Source organism: Nyctereutes procyonoides, unplaced genomic scaffold, assembly GCF_905146905.1.
Source record: "Nyctereutes procyonoides isolate TBG_1078 unplaced genomic scaffold, NYPRO_anot_genome, whole genome shotgun sequence".
Classification (NCBI taxonomy): Eukaryota; Metazoa; Chordata; class Mammalia; order Carnivora; family Canidae; genus Nyctereutes; species Nyctereutes procyonoides.
Window position 1 is genome coordinate 9,726,574 of NW_026575142.1, and position 18,595 is coordinate 9,745,168.

Consider the following 18,595-nt stretch of genomic DNA (forward strand, 5'->3'; position numbering starts at 1 on the left):
ATTCTACTTTAAATTCAAAAAGATCAACTCTGTTTTAGTTTTTTAAAAATATTTTTTTATTACAAGGGTACCTGGGTGGCTCAGTTGGTTGAGCATCTGATTCTGGATTTTGGCTCAGATCATGATCTCAGGGTCCTGGGATGGAGCCCTGAGGAGGGCCCTGCACTCTACAGGGAATCTGCTTGTCTGTCTATCCCTCTGTTTGCCCCTTCTCTCTGTCTCTGTCTCTCTCAACTAAGTAAATAAATCTTTTTTAAAATACATTTTTTATGACAGGTGCAATCCGAAGTTCATGGTAATAGATCACATAGCAGACTCAGGTATCTGAAGTCCCTTTGTGAAAATTTCATGCCATTAAAAAGCAGGCAATTTCTCAAGTATTTGACAGTAAAAACTGATGATCTCTCAGTTTCTACACATTCATTCAGTTGAAGTATCTGTGAAGCTGGTCATCCTCTTGTTAAGAAATCCAGGAATATGGTTCTCCCCTCAGATGGCACTTCCGTCAAGTCACTCCGAGTAAATTGGCTTTCTATTGCTTGTGGTTCCTCATCATCCTTGGCTGGAGGTCTACTGCTGATAGTAAAGCATATTTCTTTGGAACTCATCAACATAAATTATTTGGGACTTTACTTTGTATTGGCTTAACTCTGAAAGCAGTTTAGTTTCCATGTGCCACCAGGTGCCACTTTGCCACCAGAGCCATAAACATTTCAGTAAATATTTATGTAGTTCCTTTGCTACCTGAGACAGCCAGTCTGGGGCCTCAGCGAGGTCTGTGTTCCTCCTCCCTGTTATGTAGTTCTTTACATTTGCTCACCTTTCAGCCAGTATCTCTAATGGTCCATTTCTCATTTCAGGAGCAAATGATGACAGATCTACAATAAATTAACATTCAAAGCTATTGATGTGAGAGATTTGCTGTCAACTACTCAGGGGCAGTTCCTGGGAATTTAAGGCCAGCATTGGCTCTGGTTTTGAATTGCAGGTGGCAGAGGGCAAGGCTTGATACAACAGTTGTATTTGATAGCTCTGCTCATTGTTTTTCTTTTGAAATGTAGTTAATTGTTTTCCCACTGTAGAAGCTCTACACAAAACATGAGTTTGTCACTGTTGTTCACGGGTCTGAGGATTACTTTATCTTGCTTTTCTTGCTTTTTTTTGTTTTGTTTTGCTAGAAGCAAGTTCAATCCAAAAGTTAATTGCAGTTGGTAGGGTTTCACACATAGTAATTTATTTTTGGAACTATTAAGATTTCTCAAGTTAGAGTTCACCAACAAAATTGAGTCACTAGTTTTTACTTTAAATTTTTTCTAATTTAATACAGACACAAAAGATAAAGCTATCTGGGATAGAAATTTTTTGTGAAAGTTTAATATTTGTCAACTGCTATGTGGATCAATTGTTTACTTTTGTACAAGCTTTATACAAATTTTATTTAACTGTCAAAAAATTTGGCAAGTGTGTATGTTATGGTTAAACTCATAACCTAACAATGTTCCTCATGGAGAAAATGTTTATACAGTTAAGATTTGTAAATGTTTCTTTCTTAAAACTATTACAGTGCATTCAATTAAAGCATTTTTACTCAAAGATATTATTACTCAAGAATGGATACCTAGATTCTTGATATGAAATATACAGTTTGTGGAATTCTTATAAAATTAATAGAGTCTGGAATCAAGGAGAAAGTGTTCACTTATCCAAGAAGGTCTGACAATAGTAGTTAACAAAATATAATTCTTGGGGCACCTATGTGGCTCAGTAAGTTAAGTGGCCAACTCTTGGTTTTCACTCAAGTTATAATCTCAGGATCATGAGATCGAGCTCCGCCTCTGGCTACACACTTAGTAAGAATCTGCTTCAGATTCTCTTTCCCTCTCCCTCTGCCCAACCCCCAACCCCTCCTTGTGCTCTCTCTCTAAAATAAAATAAAATAAATACATAAATCTTTAAAAATATATATTTCCTCATTCTCAAAAACATGGATGGAACTCAAGGGTATTATGCTAAATAAGTCAGTCAGAGAAAGACAAATACCATATGATTTCACTTATATGTGGAATATTTTTTAAAAAAACTAAAAACAAATGAACAAAAACCCAAACATTTTCTTAAATATTAAGAACAAATTTGTGGTTGCCAGAAGGAAGGGAGTGGGGGAATGGACAAAATAGGTGAAGGGGACTAAGAGGACAAACCTCCAGTTATAAAATAAAAAAGTCACAGAGATGAAAAGTATACTATAAAGAATATAGTCAATAATATTGTAATTACATTGTATAGTAACTGTACTTATTGTGGTGAACATGGAGTAATGTGTAGAATTGTTGAATCAATATGTTGTACACCTGAAACTAATATAACATTGTATGTCAATTATACTTCAATAATCAATTTTTTTAAAAAAGAAAAATCTCCAGACGATGTCTATATATATGTATATGTACACACACATATATATACATATATACACATATGAATGAATATATATAATTCTTTAAGTTTTATTCTCAACTATAAAAATTTGTCTGATCTTTAGTTTTGCTATGCTAAAAGTAATCAGGAATTACTTTTTGTGTTTTATTTCCTTCAGTAACATCCATCCATAGATTTGTCACAAGATCTTAGATTAATGAGGTTTTTTTGGCATTGCTAAAAAATATTCCAGATTCAAGGCATTTGATGGGTTTGTCAAACAAAATACTGGGGGGAAAAAGTCATTGGGAGATGTTGTGGGGTGAGCGTAAGGGAGGAACATGAATATTTTGGAATGTGGCTTAGAGTTTTCATATTTGTTTCTAGCCTTTAATTTGGAGAGAGTAGAAGTAGAGTTTCTGGGTACAAACACAAGACACCCAGTTAAATTTGAATTTCAGATCAACACCAAATAATATTTTTAGTATCAATATGTCCCAATTTTGCAAATATCAATGGTTGATCTGAAATTCAAATTTAACTGGGTATCCTGTATTTTTGTTTGCTAAATCTGGCAACCCTACCTATATGGCTTAGTTTATGCTCTAAGACATGTTATGATTTTACTGAGGAAAAGATAGCAATTAAAGCCACTCATAATATAAGCAATGAAGCATGTGGGAAATGGAGAGATTCTTTTAAGATCATTTTATTTTTTATTTCTTGATTCAGCAAGTATTTACTGAGTGCCAACTAAATATCAGGCACACTCCTCAGAACAGAATATATATTGGTGACGAAAACCAGATCTGATCCTTCAAAGTGCGTACAGTCTAATGGGGGAGGCAGGTGATAAGCTAACTAATTACTCCAACTGTGGTAAGTGGTGCGAACTGGACAAAAAGTCTTAATCTGTAATAATTGTCTGCTTCACTGATTCAAATAGTTTCAAGTTTCAATTAAGTGGAGTTAATAGCTCTTTTTTTTTTTAAGTAATAAAGGATGTGGGAAAATTTGATTTAAACAAGGTGAATGGGTGGTATGCCTTAAATACTAAAAACCTGGCTAAGCACCACCTGGTGGCAGAGATTTTGAATTTCAGCTTGAATTTTTGTGGAATTTTATTTCCTAAAGATAAGTTTTGAAGATTAAATGTGCAAAAAAGAGACTTGTAAGTTATAAGACACTTTAATAAAATGACATCCAAATTAAAATTACCATAGTAAAACTGAACCAAAAGAACAAAATCTAGGGTGGGTGGATCAGTCGGTTGGGCATCTGTTTCAAGTTGGGCTCCCTGCTCAGTGGGAAACCTGCTTCTCCCTCTCCCTCTACCCCTCCCCGTTCCCCCTCCCCTGCTTGTGCTCTCTCTCACTCTCTCTCTTAAATAAATAAATACAATCTTAAAAAAAAAAGAATGCTTAAAAAAAAACCCAAAATCTATTCAGTTATTTTTGCATTGAATATACCTGCAAATAATTATGAGCCAATGAAGATAATAATAGGATGATACAATACTCTTCCAAATATTTATATGACAGAAGTGTAATTGAATATTAATACAAGAGCTGTAAGTTGATTATTAGTGTGCCAAGTATTTCACATCTATTATCCCATTTAACCTTGCCAAGAATTGTGTGAAGTACAGGACCACACCACAGAATTTCCCCAGTAGAAAATACCAAACTTAATAGACATATTTTTCTCAATTCAACATTTTTAAAAAGATTTTATTTAATTATTTGAGAGAGAGAGAGAGAGAGAGAGAGAGAACGAGCATGGGGGAGGGAGAAAGAGAGAAGGAGAAGCAAACTCCCCACCAAACAGAGGGCCAGATGGAGGGCTCTGTCCAGGACCATGGGATCATGACCTGAGCTGAAGGCAGATGCTTAACTGGCTGAGCCACCCAGGCACCCAATACAGCATTTTGGTGCCTTTGTCTATATTGGGGAAAATATATTTATGTCTCCAAAACTGTATAATTTTTTTAAACAAAATGAGGTATGGGAAAAATTTTGATTTACATTCAAAATAGACTTGATCTAAAGAACATCCAAAACACGTATGGACATGTTGAGAACCACACAGAATCTAACAATGAGGCTTCACACCTCAATTGTTGCTGCTGCTGAGAAAGGCGAGTTGTCCTGATGTGTCGCCACCACGCCACTAACATTTAGCTCTAGTTTTTGCTTTGTAATATTTGACAATGAGCTCCCTCCCAAAGCTGAAAAAGTGATGAGAAAACTATGGGAAAAGAAGTGAGTGATCAAAGTGCTTACAATGAGAGAGAAGACGCCACTAAAATATAAAGCAATGTTTTGTTAAGACTGTTTTGGTTATTATCAGAAAATAAACACTTGAAGCAATCTATAACCTAACATTTTTTGTTTCATGCTTACATATTAATTTTACTGTGTTTTCTTTAAATTTTAGGAAGTGTTTGTAGGTTTTATAATGCATTAAAAATTTTTTTCAATTAAAAATAATGGAAAATAGGCTCCCTGTTGGTTTTGGGGTGGAACCTGCTTTCCAAGAGTAGATTACTGATGTTAAGCAAGAGACACCTATTTAGTGTCAATATTATACCATTTTACAAAGAGACTAAGACATTTGTCCAAACTCCCTAGCTGGGAAGGGGTAGAGCCCTGGTGGCTGGTTCCAGGGGCTGTGTTCTATACCCTATTGATGCTGGTTCCACTGTGGCCCTGCTCCTGTCCCACGGATGGTGCATACTTCACATCAGCATTTCTCAAAACTCTTGGTCAATAGATTATTACGTTGGGATGTTACTAGATTAATATATCACCCAAAAGGGAGTTGTGTGGATAATTAGATCTGGGAAATGCTGCATTTAACAAAATAAAACATGTTACTCTACTATTCAGAACCAAATATGCAATGCAGTTCTCTAAGATTGGTTGCTGAAGAGGAAGTTAACATTTCCTAGACTTATTTGTTTGAAATTTGTGTAAAGAATGAGATTGCTAGCATAAAATATATAACATGTATAAATTATGTGTGTGCATATATATATGTATATATGCCTTGTAACATACTAATACTGACTTAAGCAAATGTGTGTTTGTCTTACATAACAAAAAGTCTGAGGCAGGGCAGTCCAGGGCCAGACTCATTTCTCTTTCCCATTCTGCTCTACTATCCATAAAAGTCATTCACACTCACAATTGTCTCCTCACAGATACTAGATTTTGCTGCACCTCCAAGCCTTACAGCTGATTTTCAGGGAAGAAGAAAGAGAACAGCCCCCAACACCCCCACTCATATTTCATTGACCAGAGGAGCACTCCTATTTGCAGGGAGCTTGAATTCAAGTTTTTACATTTAAGTCTCTGAATCAGTAAGTTACAATGTGGTGACAAACCACAAAGCTTGATTTCATGTTCACATGCCACATCATCAGCTGAGGGTTGGCTGCGGCTGTGCTCTTCGATTTGGGACCCAGACTGAGAGAGCAACTACATGCTTCCCATGGGAGAAGGATACAAAGGATGGCAGAACCATGGGACGGCTCTTAAAGACTGCTCAGAATGCTGTCACTTTCCCTCACACTGCATTGGCTAAAGCTGGTCATACACTAAGGCTGGCAGTAGGACAGAGAAATATAATCCTCCTACAAAAAACATCACAGATGGTTGGGCATGTATTATCCCATGCCCAGGAAAGATCAATATAATCTTTCTATATAATAAAAGCAGACAACTGAGAATAGACTAGAAATGGAAGTTGAGTCAGCCATCTATAGTGCCTGCCACAGTTCACACACACACACACACACACACACACACACTCACACACACCACCCACAACCTTTTTATTTATTTATGTTCCAGAGCATTTTACAAGACAAGTATTCATGTCCTTTGGGAACTGTGGCCTTGAGCCACATCATATCCCTTTAATAAAATAACTACCTATAAAAACATCCTGGTATAAAATACTTAGCCTCAAATGTGGGCTACAGTTCCATCCAGCATTATAATGGATTCCATTGCAATTGCACAGATAACAGTCTGTGTCACAGTTATTGGAAATTTCATGTACAGTAAAATTCCCTGTGGAAAAGACAGTCTCTTCAATAAATGGTGTTGGGAAAACTGGACAGCTACATGCTAAAGTGTGAAACTGGACCACTGTCTTATACCATATACAACTATAAATTCAAATTGGATTAAAGATTTGAATGTAAGATCTGAAGCCATAAAACTCCTAGAAGAAAACATAGGCAGTAAGCTCTTTGACATCAGTCTTAGCACTATTTTTTTTTTTTTGGACCAGTCTCCTCAGGCAAGGGCAACAAAAGTGAAAATAAACAAATGGGACTGCATTCAGCTAGAAAGCTTTTGCACAGCAAAGGAAACCATCAACAAAAAGGCCGCCTACTAAGTGGAAGAAGATATTTACAAATCATACATATGATAAGGGGTTAATATCTAAAATATATAAAGAACCCATGTAATTTAATATCAAAAAAAACAACCAGAGGACTTGAATGGACATTTTTCCAAAGAAGACATACAGATGACCAATAGGCACATGAAAAGATGCTTATCATCACTCATCATCAGGGAAATGCACATCAAAACCACAATGAGATACCACCTCACACCTGTCAGAATGGCTAGTATCAAAAAGACAGAGTAAGAAGGGTTGGTGAGGATGTGGAGAAAAGGGAGCCCTTGTACACTGTTGATGGGAGTGTAAACTGGCACAGGTACTACGGAAGACAGTATGGACATTCCTCAAAAAATTAAAAATAAAACTACCATTAATCCAGCAATTCCACTTCAGTTATCTGAAGAAAACAAAAACTCTAATTAAAAAAGATATGTGCAAAAAATAAAATAAAATAAAATAGATATGTGCACCCTGATGTTTATTGAAGCATTATTTAAAATAGTCAAGATATTAAAAAAAAATAAAATAAAATAAAATAAAATAGTCAAGATATGAAAGCAATCTGTGTCCATCAGTAGATGAGTGGATAAAGAAGATATGGGGTATACACATACACACACACACACAGAGAGAGAGAAATATACTCAGCCATCACAAAAAAATGAAATCTTTCCATTTGCAACAACATGGATGGATCTAGAGGGTATTATGCCAAGTGAGATAAGTCAGGCAGAGAAAGACAAATACTGTATGGTTCTGCTCATATGGGGAATCTAAAAACAAAACAAAACAACAAATGAAACAAAACGGAAACAGACTCAGAGATACAGGAAACAAACTATTGGCCCCCAGAAAAAGGAAAGGGTTGGGGAATGCAGATGAAATAGGTGAAGGGGATTAAGAGGTACAAACTTTCAGTTAGAAAATAATTATGTCACGGGGATGTGATGTACAGCCTAAGAAATACAGTTGATAATATTGTGATAACTATATGGTGACAGATGGCAACTAGACTTATTATGGGGATCATTTTGTGATGCATAAAAGTATCAGATTACTATGATGTATACCTGAAACTAATAGGATATTGATGCCAATTATACTTAAGTAAAAAAAAATCCTTTATTGTCAAGGTGATATAATGAACTATATTTATTTATAAGCCAGGAGAATTTCAGAAAATAGTCATGTCTAGTTATTAAAGATTTTTTTTCCTTTTCTTCTGAATCAGGTGCTGTCATACCATGCAACATGTTCAAAAGCTGAAGTTGACAAGTTTAAGGTAAGGAAGTAAGGGGTGCCCTGCTAGGACATACTGTTAAATTTCACATGGCTTTCTGACCCATTGTCACTTGCCTCTGTAGAATTATTCCTGCCCACTAGGTGTTAGGGGTAGAACTGGGCAAAGGTGTATTTGAATCTTTCAATCTTAGAGGGGAAAAGAGACTTAAAAATAACTGAGTAGCCCCGTTATGATCATTTAAATGATTCAGTATATGTATCTTTTCATTTGTTAGGTAAGTAGGATATTAGCAAAAAATCTGCACAATATTGTGAGAATCAGTTTGCATGGCTTTGGCATTTGTTTTTCCTCCAACTTTCTGTTCACGTAAAATCAGTATATTTTCATCTGTAAAAATAAGTGAATTAGGACAATAATAGCTAACATTTGCCAAATACTTACTATGGACCAGACACAAGGTAAAGCATTTTACCTATATAATCTGAATCTCATAATCCCGTGAAGTACCTACTGTTTTGCAGATGAGTCCGTTGAGACATGGAGATGTTAAGTTAGGCCAGCGTCAAATGATGGTAAGAGCCATAGCCAGGCAGTCTGGCCCCGGAACTGGAGTTCCTAACGACCGTGTTCGCTGAGGTTCAGTGGGACCATCTTCCAGCTCTGACATACGAGTCTATGAATGAGTCTTAGATATTTTTATCTTTTTTTAACGATTCTATTTTTAAGTAATCTCTACACCCAACATGGGGCTCAAACTCACAACCCTAAGATCAAGAGTCACACGTTTCACCAACTGAGTCAGCCAGGTGCCCCTAGATATTCTTTTTCACCTCAGTCACCACCGCTCTCTTAAAGGCAGCCCAGAATTCTTGTTCCTCTCCCTGTACTTCTAACCCATCATGGTCAAAATATGAGAGTGTGGGAGACCTGATTTTCCTCCCTTTTGAAAGCTTTGGCCTCTGCCTTTTTAAGTTTTTATGGAATCTCAGAATTATCAGGTTCACCACCACAACCCTAAGAAAGATAGTGTTTTGTATCATGATATTTCTAAGTAATAACACTTGGTGATGGCTCTTCTTCTAAGGGCTTTGTTTGCGTGCAGATGCGTTCATCTTCCCAGGAAGGGTGGCTCAGACCCCTTTGGATCTGATCACTGAATCACATCATTAGCTTTGAGTCATACTAATAAGGAAAGGAAATAAAGGAAGACTCCAAACTCAGAGTAGGGATAAAGGAACTGCTCAGAAGGGCAGGGAGCAGCACACTTAGTGAGGGCTGTGTGGGCTGTATCCAGGGATGTGGTTCCACTGGCTTGATGAGAGGCTTAGGAAAAGACCTGCAGTGGTGACCCATATCAGGAGGGACATGTTGCCAGTAAGATGTGGCAGCTAACAGCAGAAGAAGGAGTCAGAACAACCCAAACCGTGGCAGCCAGGAGCCCCGTGTTAGAGATACAAACCTCCTACATCCCAGCTAGAATGTGAATGCCATTGGGGCAGTGCTTTTGTATGTTTTGTTCCCTGCTCTATCTGTGCAGTTCTGGGAACATGGGAAGACAGTAAATATTTGTTGATTGGATGCATGAATGAATGAATCCAAAAAGTTCAGTGTTCAGAAATCCAAAACAACTATTCATTAAGAAAACATTAAAACTGTGGTTACATGTGATTAATTTTTAGATCCTCTATATGTTTTATAAATATGCCCATCAAAAATATGTAAAGCTCTTATACTTTAATAAAGTTTAGTTACCTAGAAATCTAATTTAGGGCAATATATTACCACAAATATTTTTCTGTTCTTACTGTTTTATACTTTTACTATAAGTATCATTATCATCGTTTCTAAAAGAAAGAAGGGACCAGCAGGGAGAAAGACAGCAAAGCTCACAGTGTGACAAATGTGACTGCAGGAGCTATTTGATGGGACACATGCAGACCCACAGCAGGCCAAAATCAATAGCTGTGTACCCTCTAAAGGTACTGCCCTTTATTCAGCCTTGATTCTTAATTCCTTAGAGTAAGGAAAACACCACTGTCTTGGAATATGCCATGCTTTTCTATTCTTACCTCACAAACATACTTACTAAAAATATGAAGTATTTAAATTTGAGAACAAAGGGTTATTTCGTCTTAAAATTATCAAGAGTATTAACGAATTTACTCCAGATTTTATCCTGAAAGATACTGGTAAGTATCTTATTATACTGTAATTGAGATATAGTAGATAATTTTAACCTAATGGCTTTTTTTCCTTGATATATAAAGTAAACAAAACATTCTCACAATTGGTAGCTGATGTCTTATAACTGCAGCAATAACATTAAAATGTAGTGAGCTTAAAATAATCCTGCACGTAGACACTGAAAAGTATTTACTGAAGTTTCACACTGGAGTATGTGCAATGGCAGTTTCCTAACATGGTAACTAAATAGTAAATAAATGCTTTGTTTTGACCCATATGTACAGATAAACCATGCTTACATTCAAATATATTGCAAACTTTGCCACTTACAATAATTTTTAACAGAGATAGTAAAGAAAACAGATATCAATAGAGATTTGAAATCTGGAACCAGAGTTATCCATAAAACTTTATCATTTAAGGATGGCTGAGTCAATGTATTGGATTATGTGCAGCTGGGATCAGTGATTCAGAGATTAAGTCAGACTTTAGAAGGAAATATCATCATCTAGTGCTGACAAGAATCTGGTGGTCAAATACATGCTTACACAGGCCAGACTCCAGTTGCAGCCCAAGCTGTACCACATCTGGGATTCAGATATGTTGAGAACACCAGTGAGAAGTCGTTGACACACAATTGAGTAGGAGACCTCCTAGTTAAGAACTCTTCCTAGTGGAAATTGAGGCCACAGGCCTCAGTGTCTAGATGATTCCAAGTTCAGCATGAGATTTGTCTCTTGGATTTTTCCCTTACCCCAGCCTCCTATGGATTGATGTTCTGAGCTAAAAATGTGAATGGACACAAAAGGTGTGGCCCTTAATACAGTTTGAGTGCAATAAATGACCCCAAGATCATGAGGGTTCCAGAGTACCAACAGAATGCAACAGAAAGAGGCAACCTAACAGAAGTAAGCTTCATATTGACCAGAGGGATGACACCTTCTATCAAAATGACCAGCAGAAGCTGAAGAAATAAATGCAGGCTGAGTGGTCACATGTTATGGACAAGTAAGGTATACCCTGAGAATTCTTGGAAATAAGTAGAGAGATGGAGATCCCACAGTATTGGAGAGTACAATACACACCATTAATTACTTTCAACTTACTACCACTTATACTTGTACTCTTGTACCATCAATGGGTTGATTTCAAGGAACACAGATTTGATAAACCTATAGTCAAGCTTTAAAAATCATTAATGGTAGGTTAATATCACTTTACCTTTTTTCATATCTTGTCTTCCTACTTCACACCTATCCATGTTTGGTGATTTCTTTTCCTATCATAGAATACCATAGGAGAGGGAAAAGATTTTTTATTTTTGTTTTGTTGTATTCTATTAACTCCTGTTGGGAAAAGTCTCCTTCACTGGTGTGTGGTGGTGGGTGGGCGAATGGTAGTCAGAATGTGGAAACCGTTCTTCTAGAAGTATTCCTGGATTATCTAGCCATTAAAACTGGATGAGACAGCAACATATAATTGTTCACCAAAGAATGTCAGAACCTAAGCTTATTTTTGTGGTCCTGATGTATGATTTATACCTTGGGAAATGGTCCTTTTTTGGAGGGCCACCTATCACAAAAAGATCATAGAACTTCCTGGAACTAATGAATTAACTTTTTTAAAAGTCTGGCTGGTTGAGGTTATAATGTTAATAATTTATCCTTTATGGGCTGCTTGCCCTGTGCATTGAATGAGGAAACCAGGATCTAAAGAGTGGTTTTTATCCTCATTAACATTTACTGATCTTCCTTGAACTTGAAATAAGAAAGGTGTGCCCAGAAAATTTGTGCAGATTTAATGCCTGTTTATATCTCTTCTGCTCTGCACTAACGGAAATAATGTATAAAGACCATATTGACAATTAGATCTCTTTGAAGATGACTGGTTTAAAGGCTTTTAATAACCTGAAGATGCCAGCTGTGATAACATAAGAAAATGAGTTTAGTACACCAATTATATGCTCCTGTAATTTTATGCACTTTCCTAAGATTCCAATGCAGTGGACAGACCAAACAGTTACCACTATATATGCCAGTTTACCAATTAAAATCAACTCATGGACGCTTTCATGTTATATTGCCACCTTTTATCATCCCTTCTTTCAATTCCAAACTGCATGGGTTATGGCTGCAATCAGAGATGAACTCGTTTACGGCACTATTTAACTGCCTCGGTAATTAAACACTGATAATTCATGTTGGGTGTTTAGGTTTGGACTACCTCTTGCGTATTTCAAGTTATCAATGTTAATGCCTAGACCACAAATTAACATCCTGGTAAAGTAAATAAAATAAAGTGCCAAGGAATAGGTACCCCCTGTGGCCTTTACATAGCAAAGTAAGAACGGCTACATCAAAAATAGGACCCTACAACCTCCTCTGTAAGCTGGAGGGCAGGGGACAGACTGGGCAATGAGATGTGATGTACTAGGCTTTTATTATTTTTTTTAAGTAATGAAGCTTGAGGAGACATCTTCGATCCATGAAATATTCAGATGTTATCATAAGCAGCTTATGTCCTCAGAACTGCCCTGCCAGCTGTCCGGGTAGATGTGTCTGTCATAGATCCTGCACAAGGGTCCCTGAGCAAGGAGGCAGGAGTTGGGACTCACTCCCACGTGGCTAGTCAAGTGATGGGATGCCTCTTAGTAACTGATCTCCCAGTGGGCGCACCTTTCTTCTAACCACACGAAGACAACGTGTGCTGGCCACTGCCCCACCAACTCTGTTTCCAAAGCTGTGGAAAAGTCCAATTCTTGCAGTGGCTTCTTGCAGAGGAAAGTGTCCTATGTAGACAGAGGGTAACACCATGGCACTTACCCAAACCCAAGGCATGAGACAACTGCCTTGGAGGGTCGAGGTAGGGCAGGGCACCAGGTGGCAGAGGCGTGGGGAAATCATGTTGCCCACCGCAATCAGCAGGAAGCACCTTCCAGCTCTTCTTGGGCAGGCTGGGTGCTCCCACAGAGACACCTCCAGAGTCCAGCGGGTAATGCAGGACCTCCAGGGGCCAGGGAGGGAAAGGGGCTTTCTCTTGTTTCTCTAGCCTCAGCCCTCACAGTCTTCCTGAAATGCTGCCTTTGGAAACCTCAACAACCAACCACTTTCCAGTTCACCTCTGCTTCTTCTACGGTTGTTTCAAAGATGACCTTGCAGTGGTATAAATGGAATTTGGGGATCATCTTACACCTAACCTATTCTGTTTCCTCTCTTGTCCCCATCTCTTGACTTGAGGGCTTTGTTTTTCCTTTAAATAGTATCTGTGCCAAGTTTAATTTCTGAGTTTTTTTTTAATCATCAGGGAGTTATTGAAGCTTCAGCAGGAAACTGGCTGCAGGGAAAACAGCAGAATCAGCATCTGAAAGGGCATGTCTTGCTCCTGTGGCAGCCAGCTGAGCCACTTAGGACACATCCATAAACACGTGGAGTGCTTTGTGTCCAAATGTCTGCGCGTTCATACGGGTTCCTCTTTATGAATTATGTCTCAATGAAATGTTAGGTCAGAAAAAAGATGGTTACACTTTATCACTCTCGAGTGTCGAACACACTGGGGAGGAGAGTGGTGTGAGGGGAACCGGGGCTGAAGTCCATCCTGGCCTTTCCTACTGCTGAACTTGGTGGCTATGAGTTGAGGGCTCCTCAAGAACTCACCTGGCCAAGATACACCCTGTGGTGACCCTGGCCTCCTCTCCAATCAGCTTAAACAGCCATCATTTGCCACTTGTTTTCATTTGGAAACAAAACAGTGACACTGTTCCAAAAGATCACGATGACTGTTGACACTCCCTGGAAGGAAGGATGCACCTGGAAGGCATTCTCCCACCTTCTTGCTTCCACACATTAACACAGCTGGTCTACTGCACTCCTTGAGTGGCACACGTGAAGGCCCAGGGAGTCTAACCCTGGCAGAATGAAATAAAAGGCAGTTCATTTTTGGTTTCAGAGCAGTGATCCAGGGAAGGATCCAGAGAAGGTCCAGGGAAGACAGGAGTGGAGGACAATCATGTGGCCCAGTTAGAGCGCTGACTCCTGAATGGTGAAGGGAACTATAGAGGCCAAAGTGGTCAGACCTTTCCAGAACACGAGGGCATCTGAGACTGTAGCAGTCTCCTTCTTTCTGGTCTTTCTCTAGTTAGAGCCGTCTATGACTACAGGTATGGAATTGGGAAATAAAGTACTGATGCACCCTCACTTCAGTGATATTGGTTTGGTTTAGCAGTCATAATAGTTGGTTTTCTCTCTGTATCTCCTTCAGTATACATAGGAACTAGAAACTCCTGACTGTTATGCTTCCCTCACCTTCCTCTCCAGAGCCACACTTTGGATATAATTATCCCGTCACCTTTGCGTCCTCACACCTGCTCACTCCCATGTGCTCTTCTCTCTATTATGATTTCAGAATGTCTCCCATGCTCCCACCATCCTCATAGTCACCACCACCAGCTCAGATCCTCATTCTTTCTCATGCAGACATTTGTTATGCATGCTCTCCTAGCTGGTCTCCCTGGTTCCCTTTCTCTCTCACTCTTTTTTTTTTTTTAAGTAAACTCTTATGCCCAACAAAAGACCTGCTCCCAAATTCATCCTGTGCATAGTGGCTAGATCAACAGTACTCCTCTGTTGGTTCCAGGTTCCTTTTCACAAAGCTCAACATCTTCCATAAGCCTGTAGATTCCATCATTTCAAATTCTTCAGTTGGACATTAAAATGAGTGAAGGAGAGTGGGAGATACAGGCTTCCAGTTATAGAATGAGTGAGTCATGGAAATAAAAGGTACAGCATAGGGAATATAGTCAATGATACTGTAACAGCATATGGTGACAGATGGAAGTGTAGCATAATGTATAGAGAAGTTGAGTCACTGTGTTGAACACCGTAAACTGATGTAGCATGGTGTCAGTTGTACCCTCCATCAAGTCATTCTCACCATAATTCAGGCAAAATGATCTGCTCGTTTGCCATTTTTTCATTATATTTATCAGTTTCCACCTTATAATATAAATCTTTGTGCACCTGTCCATTCACAAGATTAAACCAGGAGCATCTTTAGGAGCGAATCCTTGTCTTACTCATTTTTTGTAACCTTGGATTTCCTAAAGTCATGTCTTGCACCTGGGGGCTGGTGAAATTTCTACCAAATGCATTGAACTGTTTGCAGTTTTGATGGCAGAGGTGCTTATAACATGTGAGTAGAATTTTGAAGCAAGGACCTATGACAATAAGAGAGTCTGCAAATTTTATCTCAATACTTAAGTTCTTGGTTGCTATTTTCCTAAGAAGTCTGAACTATATGACAATAAAGGGATTCATTTTCTTTGTTTAGGATATTTTCTTTGGAGTGTTCAGTAATGACAATATCTACCCTTCCCTACTGTGGGCAAAGGCCACTTGTCATTAATTCTTAGTTGATTCGGCAATTTCTGTAATACAAGTACACTTTGGAGATGTTGAGGGTTTGTTTCCAGAGTAGTGCAAAAAAGCAAATATCAACATAAAGTGAGTCAAATGAATTTTTTGGCTTCCCAATGTATATTAAAGTTATGTTTACACTATAGTCTATTAAGTGTGCAATAGCATGATGTCTAAAAAAATAATGTACATATCTTAATTAACAAACATTTTATTGCTAAAAAAGGCTAACCATCATCTGAGCTTTGAGCAAGTCATAGTCACTCATCACAGATATATAATAATATATATAAAATATAATAATAATGTAAAATTTTATAATATCTTGACAATTATTAGAATGTGACACAGAGACACGAAATGAGCAAATGCTTTTGGAAAAATGGCACTGATATACTCACTCAACACAGGGCTGCCACAACCCTTCAATTTGTTTAATCCAAAATATCTGCAAAGCACAATATAGCAAAGTGCCATAAAATGAGGCATGCCTGTATTAGGTAAGATTCTTGACTCTGTATCCTGCTACCACCATCCTGATGACTAAATCAGTTAAAATTATTACTTCCTTGAATCTCAGGATGACTTTCTAATTATTTTTATTTGTATGGTCCTGAATTCTGTACCTTGTACCTATTTAAAATTATGTGCTGCTTTGGGTAGTTCTGCATGGTTTCTCACAATTGACAATGGATCCATCCAAAAATCTTTAAAATGTGCATAAATCGGGATCCCTGGGTGGCGCAGCAGTTTGGCGCCTGCCTTTGGCCCAGGGCGCGATCCTGGAGACCCCGGATCGAATCCCACGTCGGGCTCCCGGTGCATGGAGCCTGCTTCTCCCTCTGCCTGTGTCTCTGCCCGCCCCCCTCTCTCTGTGACTATCATAAATAAATAAAAATTTTAAAAAAAATAAAAAATAAAAAAAATAAAATGTGCATAAATCATGACTGTATTGATCTCAAGGCCCAATATGAAACACCAAGTTAGGAGAGAATGTCTCAGTTGCCAGAGCTGTCCCCTTTTTTTTTTTTAAGATTTTATTTATTTATTCATGAGAGACACACAGAGAGAGAGAGAGAGAGAGAGAGAGAGAGAGAGAGAGGCAGAAACACAGGCAGAGGGAGAAGCAGGTTCCACACAGGGAGCCCGACTTGGGACTTTTTTTTTTAATAAATTAATTTTTTATTGGTGTTCAATTTACCAACATACAGAATAACACCCAGTGCTCATCCCGTCAAGTGCCCCCCTCAGTGCCCGTCACCCATTCACCCCTACCCCACACCTTCCTCCCCTTCCATCACCCCTAGTTCGTTTCCCAGAGTTAGGAGTCTTTATGTTCTGTCTCCCTTTCTGATATTTCCCACACATTTCTTCTCCCTTCCCTTATATTCCCTTTCACTATTATTTATATTCCCCAAATGAATGAGAACATACACTGTTTGTCCTTCTCCGATTGACTTACTTCACTCAGCATAATACCCTCCAGTTCCATCCACGTTGAAGCAAATGGTGGGTATTTGTCATTTCTAATGGCTGAGGAATACTCCATTGTATACATAAACCACATCTTCTTTATCCATTCATCTTTCGATGGACACTGAGGCTCCTTCCACAGTTTGGCTATTGTGGACATGGCTGCTAGAAACATCGGGGTGCAGGTGTCCCGGCGTTTCATTGCATCTGAATCTTTGGGGTAAATCCCCAGCAGTGCAATTGCTGGGTCGTAGGGCAGGTCTATTTTTAACTCTTTGAGGAACCTCCACACAGTTTTCCAGAGTGGCTGCACCAGTTCACATTCCCACCAACAGTGCAAGAGGGTTCCCTTTTCTCCGCATCCTCTCCAACATTTGTGGTTTCCTGCCTTGTTAATTTTCCCCATTGTCACTGGTGTGAGGTGGTATCTCATTGTGGTTTTGATTTGTATTTCCCTGATGGCAAGTGATGCAGAGCATTTTCTCATGTGCGTGTTGGCCATGTCTATGTCTTCCTCTGTGAGATTTCTCTTCATGTCTTTTGCCCATTTCATGATTGGATTATTTGCTTCTTTGGTGTTGAGTTTAATAAGTTCTTTATAGATCTTGGAAACTAGCCCTTTATCTGATACGTCATTTGCAAATATCTTCTCCCATTCTGTAGGTTGTCTTTGAGTTTTGTTGACTGTATCCTTTGCTGTGCAAAAGCTTCTTATCTTGATGAAGTCCCAATAGTTCATTTTTGCTTTTGTTTCTTTTGCTTTCGTGGATGTATCTTGCAAGAAGTTACTGTGGCAAGTTCAAAAAGGGTGTTGCCTGTGTTCTCCTCTAGGATTTTGATGGAATCTTGTCTCACATTTAGATCTTTCATCCATTTTGAGTTTATCTTTGTGTATGGTGCAAGAGAGTGGTCTAGTTTCATTCTTCTGCATGTGGATGTCCAATTTTCCCAGCACCATTTATTGAAGAGACTTTCTTTCTTCCAGTGGATAGTCTTTCCTCCTTTATCGAATATTAGTTGACCATAAAGTTCAGGGTCCACTTCTGGGTTCTCTATTCTGTTCCATTGATCTATGTGTCTGTTTTTGTGCCAGTACCACACTGTCTTGATGACCACAGCTTTGTAGTACAACCTGAAATCTGGCATTGTGATGCCCCCAGATATGGTTTTCTTTTTTAAAATTCCCCTGGCTATTCGGGGTCTTTTCTGATTCCACACAAATCTTAAAATAATTTGTTCTAAGTCTCTGAAGAAAGTCCATGGTATTTTGATAGGGATTGCATTAAACGTGTAAATTGCCCTGGGTAACATTGACATTTTCACAATATTAATTCTGCCAATCCATGAGCATGGAATATTTTTCCATCTCTTTGTGTCTTCCTCAATTTCTTTCAGAAGTGTTCTATAGTTTTTAGGGTATAGATCCTTTACCTCTTTGGTTAGGTTT

General features: G+C 38.4%; 1 protein-coding gene across 1 annotated transcript in view; it reads left to right on the plus strand.

Annotated features, from left to right (window-relative positions):
* PDE11A (phosphodiesterase 11A) overlaps positions 1-18,595 on the plus strand; it is a 376,450-nt gene that overhangs the window by 226,928 nt on the left and 130,927 nt on the right. The window contains exon 10 of the mRNA XM_055308352.1: positions 8,069-8,119. Coding sequence (XP_055164327.1) covers positions 8,069-8,119 — 51 coding nt within the window. The remainder of the gene's footprint in view (positions 1-8,068; positions 8,120-18,595) is intronic.